This window comes from Lutra lutra, chromosome 6 (genome assembly GCF_902655055.1).
Source record: "Lutra lutra chromosome 6, mLutLut1.2, whole genome shotgun sequence".
NCBI lineage: Eukaryota > Metazoa > Chordata > Mammalia > Carnivora > Mustelidae > Lutra > Lutra lutra.
Window position 1 is genome coordinate 70,158,113 of NC_062283.1, and position 20,638 is coordinate 70,178,750.

General features: G+C 37.4%; 1 protein-coding gene across 3 annotated transcripts in view; it reads right to left on the reverse strand.

The window, feature by feature from the left end:
* ROS1 (ROS proto-oncogene 1, receptor tyrosine kinase) overlaps nt 1-20,638 on the reverse strand; it is a 113,434-nt gene that overhangs the window by 52,960 nt on the left and 39,836 nt on the right. For all 3 annotated transcript variants that reach the window (XR_007128215.1, XM_047734437.1, XM_047734436.1), the window contains exons 18-24: nt 19,676-19,776; nt 8,917-9,131; nt 8,240-8,400; nt 7,702-7,846; nt 4,779-5,041; nt 1,964-2,027; nt 1,446-1,648 (exon numbers count right to left, since the gene is read on the reverse strand). Coding sequence is in view for 2 of the 3 variants with exons in the window: in XM_047734437.1 (XP_047590393.1) it covers nt 1,446-1,648; nt 1,964-2,027; nt 4,779-5,041; nt 7,702-7,846; nt 8,240-8,400; nt 8,917-9,131; nt 19,676-19,776 (1,152 nt within the window). In the remaining variant the exon portion in view is untranslated. The remainder of the gene's footprint in view (nt 1-1,445; nt 1,649-1,963; nt 2,028-4,778; nt 5,042-7,701; nt 7,847-8,239; nt 8,401-8,916; nt 9,132-19,675; nt 19,777-20,638) is intronic.

A 20,638-nucleotide genomic window follows, 5' to 3' on the forward strand; every position in this document is an offset into this window, starting at 1 on the left:
CTTTATAATCCAAAATCTCAATAGCTCTGCACTGTGTATCATTGTATCATTGGTCCTCTTCCCACATTGTATTCTTTCTCTTGGTTAATTTCAACTACCCATGACTTAAACTATAATTCATAGGTCAGTGCTACAAGAACAGTAGCAAAACCCTCACTGAGTTACTGATTCAAACTGAATACTGAACATCTCCATATGAATGATCCCAGGAAATAGATTCATCACTTCACCCCCAAAACCTTCTTTTCTCCTGCCTACTATATTTTTATGGATTTCCAACACTCACCTGAGGAGCAATTCTGACAAATGTGATTCATTCAGGACTTCCTCCTATCATGACTGCCCATCGTGAATAAATCCCATTTAAAATATGTCCCAAAGTTGTTCTCTCCTTTCTCATCTCACTGCCTCTCATTTCCTGCCTACCATTTCCTGTCCGGGTTTCAGTAATGGCCTCCTAGTTGTTGTCTAAGACATAATTTTTTCTAAATCATTATTGACATCACTAATAGGTCTTTCTGTAACATAACTTGATCATGTGAATGACCCACTAAGTTTCTTTAATGGCTTGATGTGGTCTTCAGGATTGGCACTCCACACCTTAGCACAGTAGAAGAGGCCCATCATATTGAGGCTCCTGTCTACTTCTCCAGCTTTCCCACCTGTCCTTCACTCACCTTCACCCCCATCTCCATTCCAAGCTCACTCTATTTACAGCCTCCTAAATATGGTATGGCTCTGTTGTTTCCCTGTCTTTACACTTACTACCCCCTCATCTTTTCCCACCTTCACCTGTATCATCTTCTTTGTACTCACATGTCTTTCCATTATACCACCACCTCTCCAACCTGCACTGATCACCCATTTTCTGTAATACCACCACATCCTACTCTCAGCCTGGTATGATGCTGTCTTCCGTCTGCCTGCTATATCCAGTGAATGCCACCACATTCCCAGCATTGTGCTCAAGCCTCCCCTAGATTATCTCATTTAATCTTCGCAGGAGCCATATGACCAGATACCACATAATCAGTAGTTAAATAACTTGCTGATGGCCAGATCTAGTAAGTGGGGAAGCCAGTTAAATTCTAAATTTCAGATCCCAAAGCTCACACATTAATTACTATACAGTACTATCTTCCTAGTGTCAGACTCATACCAGACTGGATTTGTTCAAGGACTGTGATTTTTTTTTTACCCCTCTATCCCAGGAACTTAACACAGTGCCTTAAACCAAATAACTATTTGCTAGATTAATCCTGAATGACATTTGCCCAAAATCTAATCTCTGTTTATCTGTGGCTAAATAATTAGACAACATCTGTCCTTATCAACCATTCTAATCTTAATGGCTCAACCACTGACCAGCCATTTTAGTTACAGGGTAGTGTGGTATGCAAATTATCCATGTCTTTCCTTCCAGAATAGTTTACATAGTGAGATACCTCAGAAGTGGACATGTTGTGCATGTTCAGAAGGTAAAGTGAGTCTCCTTGAGCATAATACCCCATTCCGTCATCAGCTGTGTAGCCCATGCTACTGATGTCTCTTTCTGTTGAAAATGTCCATACAATTTGATTTTGATCCATATCTAATAAAACTATCTTGCTGTCAAAAAGAGTTACAAGGTATGGAAATGGGTTGATTTCTGAAAACAAGAAACAAAACACTTAGAATATGTATAAGGAAAAAAAATCTTTGGTTTGGCAAAATCTCTTGATTCACAAGCAGACTATTCTGAAATCCATGGGTCTCCTCTGGGGTCATCTACTGTTCCAGTCTTGGTCAACACTGCCCAGGCACCCTATGCTTAGGCTTATTTAAACATGTTCATGGATGATAAAAATTGATTATTTGACTTTAACTTCAGCTCAGAGACAGTATTCATATCCTGAGCATACCCAGGGTCAAGAATGTTGTTAAAACACTAGCTGTTTTTTGCACAGTGTTTGGTAATAAATACCTGCTGTTTTGGACTTTACTATGTCAGAAAATGGTCCAGGTCCTTTGGATGTGAAGACTCGAACCTAAAGAAAGAAAAAGATACCAAGAAAATGGCATTCAGTGGTGTCCTCAATGATAATAATTCCATTCTGAAACTGATATTACTGAAGATTTCACTTCATAATTCTGATTATGAATAGTTTTTTTTTTCAAGTTTTTATTTAAATTCCAGTTATTTCGAGATAAACCATGAGAGACTGTGGACTCTGAGAAACAAACTGAAGTTTTTGGAGGAGAGGGGGATGGGGGGTTGGGTGAGCCTGGTGGTGGGTATTAAGGAAGGCACATATTGCATGGAGCACTGGGTGTGGTGCATAAACAATGAATCTTGGAACACTGAAAAAATAAAATTAAATTAAAATAGAAATAAATAAATAATATAAAATAAATTCCAGATAGTTAACGTACAGTGTAATATTTTTCAGTAGTAGAATTTAGTGACCCATCACTTACATACAACACCCAGCACTCATCACAATTATCCTCCTTAGTGCCCATTACCCATTTAGCCCATCGCCAACCACCTCCCCTCCAGCAACCCTCAGTCTGTCCTCTAGAGTTAAGAGTTTCTTATGGTTTGCCTCCCTCTCCTTTTCTTCCCCTTTCCCCTATGTTTGTCTGTTGTGTTTTTAAATTCCACATGAGTGAAATCATATGGCATTTTTCTTTTTCTGACTGAATAGTTTCAAATAGTTACTTCCATTCAAGTATAAAGCAATAAATCACTAAGAGGTAAATATTGCCTCACATTCATGTTGGTGGTTTGTTTTTTATTGTAATTGATCTTTTTGTCTAAAAAAGTATGAAGTAGGAGCACCTAGGTGGCTCAGTGGGTTAAGTTTCTGCTTTCAACCCGGATCATGATCTCAGGGTCCTGGGATTGAGCCCCGGCTCTCTGCTCCCCAGGGAGTCTGCCCCCCTCTCTCCCTGCCTGCTGCCTCTGCCTACTTGTGGTATCTCTCCCTCTCTCTGTCAAATAAATAAAATCTTCAAAAAAAAAAAAAAGTATGAAGTAATGGCACAAATCTCCACTGCAAAAGATTTGAATTTCTAAGAAAAGTTTTAGCTATTTTCAAAATTTTCTGTAGAACATTTAACAGAAATAAAACTATGCATATTATGGCAAATTTCCACTTACTGTGAAATAAACAACTAGAAGCTTTAAATAAATTTACTATACTTTTTAAAAAGGAGATTTAGAAAAGGAAAATAATAAGAAAATAATAGTAATAAATAGGATAAATATAAATATATGAATAGAAATATAAATAAATAATAGAAATAATAATTAAAACTTACATTTGAAAATAAATTGTGCATCTCAAACCACTTTACATACATTATCTCTTTCGAGCCTCACAACTACTAAGAGCAGAAACCAGACAAAATCTCAGTTAAACCTAAGTAACTCATCCACAATGACACGTGCAAAAACTGACATAAAAACCAAGTCTTCTGAGGGCTTTATAGTTTCTTCCCACTGTGCCACCCTGCATCCTAGTACCAAAGCTTTTTAAAAACAGTTTTTATTACACGTCTTTCTTGTGTAGTAAATTACTTCCCCTTCCAAACCTTGCATATGCACAATAGCCTGTAAAGAAAACTGACGTCCATAATGATGGACCCAAAGGGAAGATCCTCAAGTGCCCTTTCAATCAACAAAGCATTAGATTGTTTTTATATATTTCTAGTGTTAAATATCTTTTACCATATTATACATACTACTCTCTGTATACATGTGTATGATGCTACACACATATACCAAGCTATCTTCACTTTTGCACAAGGCCATGTTAAGTGAAACTCATGCATACCCATGCATATCACTTTGCGTGGTTTTGTGGTGGCTGAGATCTGAAGCTCTGTGTAACAGACAGATACACTTAACCAGGATATTTCTTTAACCAGAACACACATAAATCTTAACCAGTGGGAATATGTGTTATCTTTAACTTTTATGTACAACTTTTTTGATTTGTCTATGTAGACCTAATTTGTTAACAAAATAATTATTAAATTAGGACTTTACAAAAAGAAACTAGATCCTCAGGAAGCTCAGATCTCTAAAACATTTCCCAAAGCATTACGTTCCCCAAGAAGTAATGGAAAATGGCTCTAAATATGTACAACATTGTCACCAACTTTCTATTTAATGAAGATATGAAAATCATCAAGCCATCTACTGTAAGTAGAAAACTATCTCATATGAGAGTTAAAAGACAAAAATGAGGTGGGGGTAGCTTTTTATTCTTGCCTCCTTTTCTCTCTCACTTTCTCCTCTATCAGCAGCCAAAAAGTAACTTTGAGATGTCAACCACCTAGACCCTCAGTTTCTATTTCCATGGGTAGCTCCAAGTTGGGACATCCAGAGGACTCACAATAGTGAATCATCCGGTGGAAAGGACTCTAGAAGCTGGACTATAGCACACCACTTCCTAGCCACACAGCATTAGTAACTCACCAATACACCCAGAGACCTGGATTTTTCTTCACAGACCATAAGAGGATCAAATGAGATAAGGAATATAAAAGTTATCTACTGTGGTCCATGGCCTATAGTGATCACAAAAGAAATAATGGTCTGTTCTGAATCTGAAAGCCAGAAAGTTGTCAAGATGTCCTTTACCCTAGCTGTCCCCTCTCCCCTCTGTGTCCTCATTACCCACTTGATTCCATGATCACAGTGGACCCCAAATTATTGACAGAGTGGCCGAATTCCTAACTTAGTCCTTTAATCAATCTTAAGACCCTCATTTCCCTGTTTTTATTCATACCTGGAAGGCAACAGTGTACCCAGGACTCATGCCTTCAAGCTGAAAAGACATCTCTGAGGGAGTTGTGTTGACAGTGATCCAGTCTTCAAATGTTTCATTTGTGTCTGTCTGGTTGGATATTTGATAGAAAATTTCAAATCTTGTTAACACACCGTTTTCGTGCTTAGGCTTATTCCATCGAAATTCCACCACAACTTCATTCTGGTTATGGTACTTTCCACTTGGTAATACAAATACCCTGGGGTTCTGTGGTGCTGACGGAACTGCAAAGCAGAGACACAGATAAGGTAGACAAGAATGAAAGGTTGACTTTTTACCATTCATGGTGAGGGTGTGGAGAAGCTTAGTAATAAGTACTTCTCATTCCGGACCACTGGAGTGCATCTGTCTTGTTCTTAAAGATCTTCAGGAGAGAATATTCCACAGATTTCTTCACGAACCTATCCCGATATTTCATCAAATCTTTATCTTCAACCCAAATCCGTCTTGCCAGCACTTAGGTCCATCTTTCTCATCTGTGCCTCATCACCCTCATCTGGAGGGTGGCTGATTCTCCTTATAAAATGCAATATTTACTCTCATCTTGACACAGTGATTCAGCTGGTGGTGGAAATGGCAGTCCCAGGAAGCAAGGCAGGAACTCGGTCCAGCCTTTAGCCAGTTCAGGATGTAACATGAAGTATATGACGGATCCAGGCACTCTCACCTTGAATCCTCCCCAGCAGTAGGGAATACCCCCAAGAGTACGGTTTGGGGTTACCATTAATCCTAGAGTCAAACCAAGAAATTTAGTCTCTCCCACTCCTTCAATGAATTTATCTTCCTCTTAATCAAGAGAAATTCCCCTGCCTGATGCCTTTGTCATTTCATCTAAGATGCCTGTCTTCTGTCTTCCGACTCCTCTACAAGGTCCCCTTCCACTCTCCACTCCAATCACATCACTTCTCAATGTTTGACACTCACATCATTATGCAGTCTCCAGGCCTGCTTACACTGTGCTCACATGGGATACATTTTCTTGCATCATCTTGCAGAGCCCAGCTAGAATTCCCCATCCCCAAAGGCCTTCAGTGACCATACCAGTCCATGAGCACTGCGCTCTCCTTCTTAGGAGATGGTATAGATGAAGCTTGATACAGATGAACCTTTCCATCTTGTCTATTTGCTCTGTGCCATTGCAACTCAATTTTCACGGTCTCATTTCTATTATCATTGGAAGCATGTGTTGATCTCAACTGTGTTACGTGCTCCATCAGAGAAAGCATCTTTTCTTATTCTTTGTTAAATCCCCTCAAATCTAGGGTGCCTGGGTGGCTCAGTGGGTTAAGGCCTCTGCCTTCAGCTCGGGTCGTGGTCTCGGGGTCCTGGGATCGAGCCCCGCATCTGGCTCACTCTGCTCAGCAGGGAGCCTGCTTCCCCCTCTCTCTCTGCCTGCCTCCCTGCCTATTTGTGATCTCTGTCTGTCAAATAAATAAATAAAATCTTTAAAAAAAGAAAAATCACAATATCACGCTCTTTAAAAAAAAATCCCCTCAAATCTAGTATAAGACTGGCACACAGTAAGTGCTTAATAAATATTTGTCAATTTGAATAATTTCCCAACTATACTGTAAATTTCCTGAAAGCAAAGGCCAGATCTTTTCTTTTTTTTTTTTTTATTTTATTGCCCCCAACATCCAGCAGAGTGCTGATGACCCTAGCCCCTGTGCATCCCCTGACAGAGGCAGACAAAGCCATTTCCACAGAAGAATTCGACCAAAGTTGATATCCCAAGACAATCTCAAAGAGAGCATACCTGGATCCAAATGCTAACTGCTCCAGAACCTGCCCAGGCTCCACTATGTTCCTGTTATGAGACTTATGGATAAATATCATTTAAAGAATCTTTGCAGTTAAAAAACCACAGTGGTGGGGCACCTGGGTGGCTCAATGGGTTGGGCCTCAGCCTTCGGCTCAGGTCATGGTCTCAGAGTCCTGGGATCGAGCCCTACATCGGGCTCTCTGTTTGGCAGGGAACCTGCTTCCCCTTCTCTCTCTGCCTGTCTCTCTGCCTAGTTGTGATCTCTGTCTGTCAAATAAATAAATAAAATCTTAAAAAAAAAAAAAACCAAAAACCCACAATGGTGAATGGATGTCTATGCTTACTGAGCTCTCACTACCTGCCAGGTCCTGTGCTAATACGCTGATATTAAATAAATCAATAGGATACTATCATTGACCACATTTGCAGAAATGACCGAAAGGAGATTTGATCAAACAACAGCAAAAAGTCTGGATTAAGTCCCAGCCCTGCCACTTAACTAGCTATGCAACATTGGGGAGCCACAGGGATTCTGGTTTCTCATTTGCATAAATGAGATAATAACACCTGTCCTACCTTCCTCAGAGCAGGGTGAGGGTCAAACGAAAGGATGAAATGATGTTTCTGACACATGATAGGTATGCAACAAATGTTTAATAAAGGAGTGATACATATAAATGTGCTTTGCATATTTTATAGCAATACACATATAAAGATATGACTAGTATTCTTTTTAAAATATATACCAAAGAGAAACATTAAATTTAGACAAATCAGTTATTCATCTTTGGAAGACTCTAAGCTACCATCCATGAGAACTTCTACCGGCAAGCCTGCCTTCCATGAAACTGTCTCTGCTGTTATATGCCCATTTTCCTTATCAGGTGTTTCACAAATTTCCTGAAATTTCTGCGTCAGATATATTATGATAAACAAGTAAAGCAGTATCTAAGAAATCTTTGATATGTGCTTTTGGAATAAATTATTCAGATTTATTTTAATGGTGCTATTCTAATCTCCAAAGTCATTAAAAGGGTCTTTTTTTTTAAATTAGTAGTTATTTATTCTAGGTCATAGAAAGTGAGGTTCTGCCTTTTGTAAACGAGATTTTGACCCATGTACCTGTTTCTGGTGCTCGAAGTGACAGAGATGTTTTGGGGCCTTTTCCCCAGTACGTATAAGGAGTGACAGAGAGATTAAAGAAGGCAAAAGGCTCCAGACCTTCCACAGTAAATACAGGTGAAAACTGTTGTTCACTAGCCAGGAACTAAAATATAAGAAAAAAAAAAAAAAACACATTATTTTCTTAGTGAGAGAATCATAAAATCCTTTATTCCTAATTAACTAAAATCCCCAAACTCTGGTTCACATGTAAAGTCAAAACCTGCAATTTTGGAAATGCTAATGTTGGTCAGTTCCATGTGGTTCCACACAGACCAGTTAAAATGTATCTAACAAACAAGCTGTTACCACTAACCCCAAAATGGTCAGAGACTGGCTATAAACAAGGGCTCTCAGGAAAAATAACCAAATGTATGGGAACAACAAAGGAAATAGACGGGCTTGGCTAAATGGAAGAAGCACAAATCAGCGCAGGCAGGGCTGATGCAAATGGTACAGACTGCTTAAGAACTGGAAGCTACTAGAACCCACACTATACCTTAGATAGAGAACTGAATTCCACACTGTAGAAAATTACACCCCAGTCCACTGCTGGGGGAGCATTCCACAGGATTTGGAAACTTGAAGCATTTCCTTTGATCCTAAATGAAGACTCTTGAACAGAATCTGGGATAACCTTGGGGGTAATGGAAAAGTTGCCTATGGGATGAAAGAAAGAATAGAGGGGAAAAGAATTTAAGATTCTCAATCATCATAGAAAACATGGAAAAATAATGGAAGTTACTAATAATTGGTACCAAAATGAAATTTCCTTTCCTTTAATATATCCTGAAAATATTCTTTACCTGTTACATGCTGCAAATTTGGTTAAGAGTGAATTGACCAATGGAAACTACTAAAGCCTTTTTCTTTTTAAGACATAATTCTTGGGCACCTAGGTGGCTCGGTTGGTTGAGCAACTGCCTTCGGCTCAGGTCATGATCCCAGAGTCGCAGGATCAAGTCCCAAGTAAGGCTCCCGGCTCCATGGGGAGTCTGCTTCTCCCTCTGACCTTCTCCCCTCTCATGCTCTCTCTCACTGTCTTTTCCTCAAATAAATAAATAAAACCTTTTTTTTAAAAAAAGACATAATTCTTAAGAAAAAAAAACCCAACCTAAACATTTATTTAATAAAAAATTTAGAGGGGAGTGCGTAAGCAGGAATAAAATCTTGTACCTGGCAGAGGCTTGAGGGAACTCTGAATAATTGTGAACTGATTAAATGGGGCTGGTTCCAAAACCGAAACACTGGCTCTCTGACCTATTTCCTGAGCTGTGATAATCTTAAAGCCATTGATCCAGAAGAGCCGACCACTATAGTACATCAGTGTGTTCTGGGAAATTTCCGAGGTACTCCAGGCGGCAAATTCTGTGATGTTGGTCTCCCCAGAGCTGCCAAGACATGAAACCAATTAGCATGTGTACCTAAAATGAAGGGAAAAGGCTGGTACATGCCTTATGGGAGAGAATATGTGTTTGTGAGAGTGTGTGTTTGTGTATACAAAAACAAAAAGGAAATACTTTCCAACAATAATCATTGCTATCTTTAGTTCCATAGAAAATTGATTTTTTTGCATTTTTGTTCAAGTATACCTAAAGCAAATTTTCTAGGACTTTTCTTCTTAAAGTGATATTGCAATGGCAAGATGATACACAGGTTTTAACATACTTTCTATTCTTGGAAGTACCCTCAATATTGACTGCTTTTTCCTCATTGTGCCATGCCTCCTTCCTATAGTTGGTTAGTTGCCTTCCTTATTTGCCATTCATCATTCTAGCATGTTTGGTCCTTCACTTTATACTATTCACAATTGTTCTTCAGTGATACTCATTAAGCTCTTCAGCTTATTCAAAATGCTCCTTTTCAGACTGGGGGATTCAAGTTAACAGACTATTACTTAAACTGATTTTACAATTTTTTTCTTAATGACAGAATTTTACAATTTTTATTTTAAAAATCTGCTTGATGGTTTCTCAAATTACTCCAGTTGCCTAGTACTCAATAAATAAAAACTATCTCAATGATGTTTAGCCTTTCAATGACGTTTTTTTCTTTTAATGATTTTTCTAAAGCTTTTTAGCATTGACATGCCCTTCTTTAGAAAGTATTGAAGTATGGTGTTTAAAATCAAAATACATACAAATTTTGATCTGTAAATTTCACAATACCTCCCTGACAAAACTGAAACTACCTAAGGGGACCATAGCTGGAAATTGGGAACCTTATAAAGAAGTATATTCACAAGGACTATTCTCATCATTCTTTTTCTAGTAAAATACTCTATTTATACCTACACAGTTATGAAAACAGTATCTGATTCGTTTTTTGGACTTTCACCCACTAGTCTAATTTTACACCTTGTTACTTTTATTTCTCATTAGAACTTTCCAGCAACCTTGTGTGATACATAAAACCAAATTCCAAATGGAAGGAACCTCACCAAGTGGGATGCACGGGGTCTAAAGAGGCCAGCCTCCTCTGGACCACCCACAGAGCTGCTGCAGCCTGTATCCTGTGAACTCATTTGTGTTAGTTTTGCTCACCAGGTTCTTTGTTTCAACATTTCCAAAATAATCCCCAGGACAGATTTCCCTGTCAGGTGAGACTAGATATCCCTCAGTTGCTACCGGCTTAGATTGCCCCTCATATCCAGCTGACGTCTCCTCCCCTGTAAAAATCTCCTGAGCTAACCAGGAAATTCTTGACCTCCAATGTTCACAGCACGACATCAGCAAAACCTCTTCACTTTCAGGAGGTCAGTATGGGGCTTCCTTCCACCTGAAATTTTAAACCCTTCAGTCTTCAGCAATAAGTGAAGCTGGATTTAAATCAAAGCTCAACAGGAAAGTCATAAAAAGACAAAATCTTCCATGATACTATGAAGTTGTGTATGGAGGTCAGCTGAGGCTACTAGGCTGAAGGTTCATTCATTTACTCATCCATGCAACAAATGTTCTGTGCCTGGTTCTGTGTTAGTCACCAAGAATGCAGTGGTAAATAAAACAAATACAATCCCCGCCCTCACAGCATGCACAGGCTAGCAGAAAAGGCAGTCTGGTAGAAGATGATCAAACAACAGCCCTGATGAACAGCACTGTAAGAAGAAAGGTGGAGTGGGTTCCTGAACAAGGAGACCTACTAGGGTCTGGTCAGAAAAAGTGTTTCTTAAAGAACAATGTTTAAACTGAGCCATGCAGACGGAATACCAGTTAACCAAAGGAACTGAGTCTGGGAACATATCAGACAAAGGGAACAGCAAGGGCGTTGGCTCCTTTGGAGTAACGTAATCAGTCCTGACATAACTAAATACATCTGAACTTTTGATAGAGGCACCCTCTTGAACTTCCAAGTCAGATATGTTGTTATACTTGTAACTGATTCATTCTTTTATAAACTGAAGGGAATGGATGGACATAGGAGAGGGAAGAGCAATTTCAAGAGTAGCTCCACTACGGTTGGTGAGTTCAGAATATACTGAGTCGCAGCCAACAGCTCATCTGATCTTTACTACAAGCCAGAGCTGTGACTGCCCAACGTACTAGCCACAAACCACATGTGACTACTGAATACTGAATATGACAGAGGAACTGAATTTTTCATGTTACTTAACTTCAATTAATTTAGGTTAAGTTTTAAAACTAATATTTGACTCATATATTATTAATCATATGTTTGATTTATTAGAAAAATTTTAAGTATTTGAAAAACTTGGGCATATAAACCAACTTTTTCAACTGTAAATTTTATAAAATCTCAACACAGATCAAGTATTTCCTATGAAAACTTAATGTACGAGTTGAGAAGTGCTGTATATGTAAAATGCACTCTGGATATTCAAGAACTAATATGAATTAATAATTTACCTGTATCTTTTTACTTTTTTCAATGAGTCAACCAGGAAATTTACTGTTACATATGTGGTTCATATTATATTTTTATTAGTGCTGAGCTAAACTAAAGAAAAGGAACTTAAAATGTAGAAGAAGGAATCTAGGCAATATATATAAGAAAAAATTCTTTACTTGTAAGACATTCTGGAATCCCTCTCTTTCTGTACAATTTTATTTCCTGATATGATTAAAAAAGGCAAGATTTACTTGGAGGGCAAAAGTCCCTATCCATGGCCAAGCACTGCTGCACTTGATTGTGAAGGCATACACAGAAACATTATTAACCTTTAGATGAGGAAATGTATTTTTAAAGGAGAAACCTCCTTTCTCTACCTGTTCAGTGATATCAATTCTCTGGATGCTCGAGGAGCTGGGCTCTCATCAAACACCAGCTAACCAGCCCTCCAGGATATACAGACACAGAATGAATCATAATCCTTCAGGACACTATCACTTTAAATATATGATCTTAGATTCTTTTGGCAATCAGATTACCAGTACCTTACATTTCCAAGGAAAGGAACAACCAGTTTTCTGTGGCTCACAGGCAGGAAAAAAGCCAAAGCTGAATGCCATAGTAGATATGAAAAACTTGGTTACTCAGATTGTTGTGTATTTGCTTATACACACTATATGTTTGTATACATATTCAGATGTGTATATTCCTTTTTCATTGTCTCTATGATTAAGAGTTTTTTCCAGTAACCAAAAAAAATGAATCTTTTAATCTAAAAGTAGTCTTGTCATTGTCTTCATGTAGCAGGAGTTCTTAGCCTTTTTAAGATTAGGCTCCCTGGGGCGCCTGGGTGGCTCAGTGGGTTAAGCCGCTGCCTTCGGCTCAGGTCATGATCTCAGGGTTCTGGGATCGAGTCCCACATCGGGCTCTCTGCTCGACGGGGAGCCTGCTTCCCTCTCTCTCTCTCTCTGCCTGCCTGCCTCTCTGTCTACTTGTGATCTCTCTCTGTCAAATAAATAATAAATAAAATCTTTAAAAAAAAAAAAAGATTAGGCTCCCTGAAAATTGATGAAAAGCATGGATCCTCAAGTTCAGAGTACTCATACACATTCTGAAGCCCTCCAAACTCCCTGGGATCCAAGAACCCAATATTAGAAAACTCTACCCTAGAACAGGTACATGCAAAAGAATGAAACTAGACCACTTTCTTACACCATACACAAATTCACAGTGGATTAAAGACCTAAATGTGAGACATAAAACCATAAAAATCCTAGAAAAGAGCACAAGCAGTAATTTCTCTGACATTGGCCATAGCAACATTTTTCTAGATATGTCTCCTGAGGCAAGGGAAATAAAAGCAAAAATAAATTATTGGGACTACATCAAAATAAAAAGCTTCTGCACAGTGAAGGAAATAATCAACAAAACTAAAAGACAACCTACTGAATGGGAGAAGATATTTGCAAATAATCTAATTATTTACCTAATTGAGGGTTAGTATCTAAAACATATAAAAAGCTGATACAACTCAATACCTAAAACACAAATAATCTAGTTAAAAAATAGGCAGAAGACATGAACAGACATTTCTCCAAAGAAGACATACATACAGCCAACAGACACATGAAAAGGTGCTCAACATCACTTACCAGAGACACACAGATCAAAACTACAATGAGATATCACTTCACACTTATCAGATGGCTAAAATAAAAAACACAAGCAACAACAAGTGTTGGCAAGGACATTGGAAAAAAGGAACCCTCAGGCACTGTTAATGGAAATGCAAACTAGTGCAGCCACTATGGAAAGCATATGGAGTTTCCTCAAAAAATTAAAAATAGAACTACTCTAAGATCCAATAATCGCACTACTGGGTATTTACCCAAAGAATAGAAAAACACTAATTCAAAAGGATATGTGCATCCCTATGTTTACTGCAGCATTATTTACAATAGCCAAATTATGAAAACAGTCCAAGCATCCATCAATAGATGAATGGATAAAGAAGATACATATATCATGCAATATTATTCAGCCATAAAAGGAATTAAATCTTGCAACAACATGGATAGACCTAGAAAGTATAATGCTAAGCAAAATAAGTCAGTCAGAAAAAGACAAATACCATATAATCTCATTCATATTAAGGAATTTAAGAATTAAAACAAATGAACAAAGGGAAAAAAGAGAAAGTGAGAGAGACAAACCAAGGAACAGACTCCTAACTGTAGAGAACAAACTGATGGTTACCAGACAGGAAGTGTGTGGGGGGATGGGTGACATAGGTGATAGGGATTAAAGAGTATGCTTATCACCATGATAAAATTGTTACATCACTGTATTGCACACCTGAAACTAATATAACATTAATATGTTAACTATACTGGAATTAAAATTAAAAACCTAATAAAAATGAAAAAAAAGAAAAAAAGAGGGGCGCCTGGGTGGCTCAATGGGTTAAACCTCTGCCTTTGGCTCGGGTCATGATCCCAGCAAGCCCCACATCCAGGTTCTCTGCTGGGCGGGGAGCCTGCTTTCCCCTCTCTATCTGACTGCCTCTCTGCTTACTTGTGATCTCACTCTGTCAAATAAATGAATAAAATCTTTAAAAAAATGAAAGAAAAGAAAAAATAAATAAGAAAAAGTTTAATTCCCATTAAAAAATCTCTGCCCCAAAGCATTATCTTTTGTTTTACTTTAACCCTTTACTGACCATCTAGTTATGCAAATTTGCACATCTCTGGGTGTTTCTTCAGCTATGGAAAAAGAAGATTTCTAAATTATCTCTCTAAATGCTGTTCTCTAATGATTTAACATCCTTTATTTAAATTTGAGATCTATAACTGCTCCCTTGAAGTTAAAAAACTGTTGGCTGTTTATCAATTTTCTTTCAAGACAGGGAGACAGAGAACAGACAGAGAGAGAGAGAATTTCAAAAAGACTCCATGCCCAGCACAGAACCTCATACAGGGTTCAATCTAATGACCTGAGCCAAAATTAAAAGTCATTCAACTGAGTGAGCCACCCAGGTTCCCCACTGTTGGTTGTTTAAACTAAAAATAGTAACAAACATGGATTTATGCTGGGGTAAAAGTAAAATATATGACAGCAAACACACAAAGGATAATAATTACAATACATTGTCATAATTTTTTTTAAGATTTTATTTATTTATTTGACAGACAGAGATCACAAGTAGGCAGAGAGGCAGAGAGAGAGGAGGAAGTAGGCTCCCCGCGAGCAGAGAGCCCGATGCGGGGCTTGATCCCAGGACCCTGGGATCATGACCTGAGCCAAGGCAGAGGCTTTAACCCACTGAGCCACCCAGGCACCCCAGTCATAATTTTTTTTTTTTTTAACTAGGTTCCATGCCCAGTGTGGAGTCCAGTGCAGGGCTTGAACTCACAACCCTGGGATCAAGACCTGAGCTGAGATCAAGAGTCTGATGCTCAACCAACTGAGCCACCAAGGACCCCTTGTCTTAAAATTTTTAATTCATGAAATAAAATTATTTTGAATATTGACTATGATAAATTGAAGGTTTCAGTAAAAAATGAATATTGTATTCCCTAAAGCAACTTAAAAAAAAATAAGTAGACATAATTAAAATGTCATGAGAGGAGATAAAATGCAATACTAAAAATGATTTTATTCACCCTCAAAAATGGAAATAAATAGATGCAGCAAAGAACTAATGAGACAAAGGGAAGTCAAACATCAAGATGATAAATTTTAACCCAATTATATCAATAATTATATTAAATGTAAATGAACCAACATCCAATTAAAAGACAGAAATCATCAGACTGCATAAGAAAACAAAAGCCTATATGTTGTTTACAAAAAACGTATTTTAAACATAAAGACAAAAGCTGAATGAAAGTAAAGGGATGGATAGAGATGTACCGTATAAGCACTAAGCTTAAGAAAGCTGCTGAGCTATAGCGGTTATCAGAAAAGGCGTTCCCTAAGATGAAGAGTAATACTATAGATTAATGAGGGTATTTTATCGTGATAAAAGGCAATATAATCAAGTATATAAATAACAATATAAACACAAAGCACCCAGACACATCAACTTAAAGAGAACTACAGGCAAATCTACATAGTTGAAGACTGTAACACCTCTTTCTCAGTGACAAATAATACAAGTAGACACAAATATTTTAACTATGCTGTCAACCAGTTTATGTACTTGACAGTTATAGACTACTATACCAAACAAAAGTGGAATAAATATTCTTCTTTAGTACACATGGAACATTCACCATGACATACCCAATGGTGGGCCATAAAATAAGCCTAAATAAATGTCAAAAGACTGAAATTATATGGAGTATGTTCTTTGGCCACAATGACATTAAATTAGAAATTAATAGAAATAATACCTAAATAATCCCAAAATACCTGAAAACTAAGCAACATACATTTTAAAAATACATGGGTCAGAGAAAACTAATAAGGGAAATTAGAAAATATTTTGAAATCAATGATAATGAAATACAGCATACTAAAATTTATAGAATACAACTAACATGGTCTTTAAAACAAACTCACAGCTTTAAATGTCAATATTATAAAAATATTAGTGGAATGATTTGAACACAATGACTTCTCCTTTCATCTTAAAAAACTGGAAGTATAAGAGGAAGTTATACCTAAAATAAGTAAAAGAGAAAATAGAAAAATAATACTGGAAAGGAGTGAAATAGAAAAAGGGAAAAACATAGAGAAAAATCAACATAACTAGAAGATAGTTCTTTAAAAAGATTGATAAATTTGATAAACCCTTAAGCAGAGTGATCAAGAAAAAATAGTACAAATATCAGAGCTATAGGAGGACATCACTACAGACCTTATAGACATTAAAGTGATAACATGGGACTATTACTAAATTTAATTTAACAACTCATTCAAAATGGATAAATTCCTTAACAGACATGAATTATCAAAATTGATTCAAGAGGAAATAAAAATTTAAATAACCCTATATTCTTAAAATATATTAAATTTATAATCAAACAATTTTCCACAAAGAGAACTCCAGGCCCAGATGAATTTATTGGTGGATGCTATCAAAACTTAAAGAGGAATTAATATCAATGCTATAGAAACATTCAGAAAATTGAGGCAGAGGGAATGCTTCCTAATTCATTTGAAAAGACTACTATAACCCTTACTAAAGCTTTCTACATGAAACCAGAATAGTGAATTTAGCAATGAATAAAGGTACAAAGTCAATATACAAAAATCAATTGAATTTCTCTATACTAGCAATAAGAATTTAGAAAACGCAATTTTTATAAAAACACCACTTACAAAGCACAAAAAAATCAGATACTTAAGGATTAATTAATGAAAGATGCACAAAACTTCTACACTTCTACACTGAAAACTATAAAACACTGCTGAAAGAAATTAAAGAAAACCTAAATAAATGGTGAGAGGCATCATTTTCATTGACTGGAAGACTCAATATTTTTGATGTCCATTGTCCCTAAACTGATAAGAGATTTAAAATACTAGCAGGCTAGAGGCACCTGGGTGGCTCAGTTGGTTAAACAACCGACTGTTGGTTTGGGCTTAGGTCATGATTTCAGAGTTTGAGATCAAGCCCCATACCGGGCTCTGTGCTCAGTCCAGAGTCTGCTTAAGATTCACTCCCTCTCCTTCTGCCTCTCCCCCTGCTTGTATGCATTCTAAATAAATAAATAATAAAATCTTTTTAAAAAATTCCAACAGGCTTTATTTTAGAAATTAGTGAGATGATTTTTAAATTTGTTTGGAAAGGCAAAGGATGAAGAATAGCCAAAACAAAAATATTAAAAAAGAAAAACAAATTAAGGACTTAATATTAACTTTGTTTTTTTTTAATTTATAGTAATCAAGAAAATATAGTATCCACATGAGACTAGACAAATTATCAAAGGAACAGAATAGAGTCCAAAAATAGACCCAAATATACTCAGTCAAATAATTTTGAACAAGGGCACCAAAAAAATTAAATAATGAAAGGCAAATCCTTTTAACAAATGGTACCGAAGGGGCACCCAGGTAGCTCAGTTGGTTAAGCATCTGCCTCTTGATTGTGGCTCAGGTCATGATCTCAGGGTCATGAGATAGAGCCCTGTGTCAGGTCCACACTGGGCACGGAGCTTGCTTAAGATTCTCTTTCTCTCTGGGGCACCTGCATGGTTCAGTCGGTTAAGCATCTGCCTTGGCTCAGGTTATGATCTCAGGGTATCTCAGTGTCCTGGGATAGAGCCCTGAGTAGAGCTCCCGGTTCAGCAAAGTGTGTTTCTAGCTCTCCCTCTGCTCCTCCTGACCTCCTTGCTTGTGTGCTCTTTCTTTCTCAAAGAGATAAATAAAGTCTTTAAGGGATGAGCCTGGGTGGCTCAGTCAGTTAGGTTTCTGCCCTGGGCTCAAGTCATGATCCCAGGGTCCTGGGATTGAGTCCCATGTTGAGGGGGGGATCCATGTTCAGCAGGGAGCCTGCTTCTTCCTCTCCCTCTGCCTGCCCCTCCCCCTGTTGTGTGAATGCTCTCTCTCTCTCTCTCTCTCTCTGACAAATAAATAAACCTTTTAAATAAATAAAGTCTTTAAAAAAATTTCTCCCATTCCCTCTGCCCCTCCCCCTACTCTTGCTCTCCCTTTCTAACGAAGAAAAACAAATGGTACTAGAACAATTGGATATTCAAATAAAAAAGAAACATCTAAAAACCAGTATCTAAAAGTCATATCTAAAAAACAATTTTGGATGGGTCATATATTTAAATACGGAAGCTAAAACAATTTAAAAAGCATTATAAAAAACCTTCACAACCTTGGGATAGACAAAGATTTCTTACAGAGGTCACTGAAAACACAAACCATAAAATAATTGATAAATTGAGTAAGTAAAAATTAAAACTCCTGCTCACCAAAACACACTACCAACAAATATATAGATAAGTCAAATACTGGGAGAAAATATTCACAACACATATATTTAACAAAGGACTTACATACAGAACACATAAATATCTCCTGCATCTCAAAAATGAAAAGCTATATAGTCAATTAGTGAGAAAAATATTTGAATGGCCACATCATGAAACAAGACAGAGGACCATAGGGGAAGGGAGGGAAAAATGAAACAAGATGAAACCAGAGAGGAAGACAAATCATAAGAGACTCTGAATCTCAGGAAACAAACTGAGGGTTGCTGGAGGGGGAGGTGGGTGGGAGTAATGGGGTTACTGGGGGATGGATATTGGGGAGGGTATGTGCTATGGTGAGTGCTGTGAATTGTGTAAGACTGATGATTCCCAGACCTGTATACCCCTGAAACAAATAATACATTATATGTTAATAAAAAGATGATATATAAATAGTCAATAACAAACTAAAAAGTAGTCAAAACTGTTATTGTCATTATCAGCTGTAAATTAAATGATATACTGCTACATACCACAGTGAATGGTGAAATTTAAAAGATTGCCAAAGGGTGCCTGGGTGGCTCAGTGGGTTAAGCCTCTGCTTTCAGCTGAGGTCATGATCTCAGGGTCCTGGGATTGAGGGGACCCTGCTTCCTCCTCTCTCTGCCTGCCTCTCTGCCTACTAGTGATCTCCCTCTCTCTGTCAAATAAATAAATAAAATCTTAAATAAAACAAAAGATTGTCAAAGCCGACTTTTGGGAGGATGTGGAAGAACCAGAACTTTCATACATCTCTGGCGGGGAGGGGGGGATGTAAAATGGTATAAACCCTTTGAAAACCAGATAATTTCTGCCTAACTCTATCATATACACTCTGCCTTGTTAAGAAAATGAAAAAACACTTCCATCCATTTCTGGGCTCTCAAGAAGCATCCTTCTCAGTGTCTCCACTGTACTCTCTTTCTGCCCCATCATAGGATTCACCATATTCCACTGTATTTGTTTACAAACCTATCTTTCCCCACAAGCACAACGCCTGCAAAAATAGTGGATAATTCATAAATGTTTATTGGTAGAATAAATGAATTCTTGTGTATTATCACATAACTGAGGTCAAGTAAGTTCGTTCTCATTCTGAACCAATTGTTTTCAAGGAGATTATTTACCTCTGCCCCCGAAGAACAGCTGCATACAGGTGAATACATTGACTGTCTTGAACCAACCAATACAGGAGCCCATCGCTAAGGTCTAAAGTTAGAGCAATTACCTAAATAGAAAACAAGGTGAGAAAATGAATCAAATACATGTTTGGAGGATACCTTTGCGAATAAGTCATACTTAAACTATAGCTTTCTCTTTAACATCCTCTTTGGAATAATAAACTCAGTAATTTTTACCTTTCATTGAATATAAAAATTACATGAGTGTGCCTCGTTCTATGCAATTTGGATATAGACACTAGTTTCCTAAAAACCCTCAAAATGCAGAGACTTCTATAAATTCAGCACTGGTGGTTCTCAAAGTATGATTCTTGGACCCACAACATCAGCATCACTTGGAAACTTATCATAAATTCTCAGCCACACTTCAGGTCCTACTGAATCAGGAATTTTGAGTCACTGTGTTAGGCTTTACCTAAAGCTAGCCATAACTTTGGACCCCAGCCAAATAAGCCAATGAATTTCATTTTCATTTAAATCTGTTGTTCTCAAACATGGATGTACATTAGAATCACCTGCTGAGTTCTTAAATGCCCCCTCAATTCCCAGAGTGCCTCCCATTAAATTATAACCTCTGGAGATAGAACTGCATTTCCAGTGTGTTTTCAAATTCTCCAGATAATTCTAATATGTCACCAAGCTTGAGAATCAAAGTCTTAAGCCATTTTAAATTATATTTTCTGTTCATTACAACCAAAACATCCTGTCACATTTAAAAAATATAATATACACAGGGGTTTTATGTGTTATAATTTAATAGAGTCGTGTATATATGAAGTTCTATTTCCAGTTCACATCTGAAAACCACTGCTTACTAAACTTCCCTCGTCTTCTTGTTATAGTGCCTGTCTTAATTTTATGTTCAGTTGTCTAGGTGAGGCCTGAAGAAAGACTGCTTCTCCTATGAAA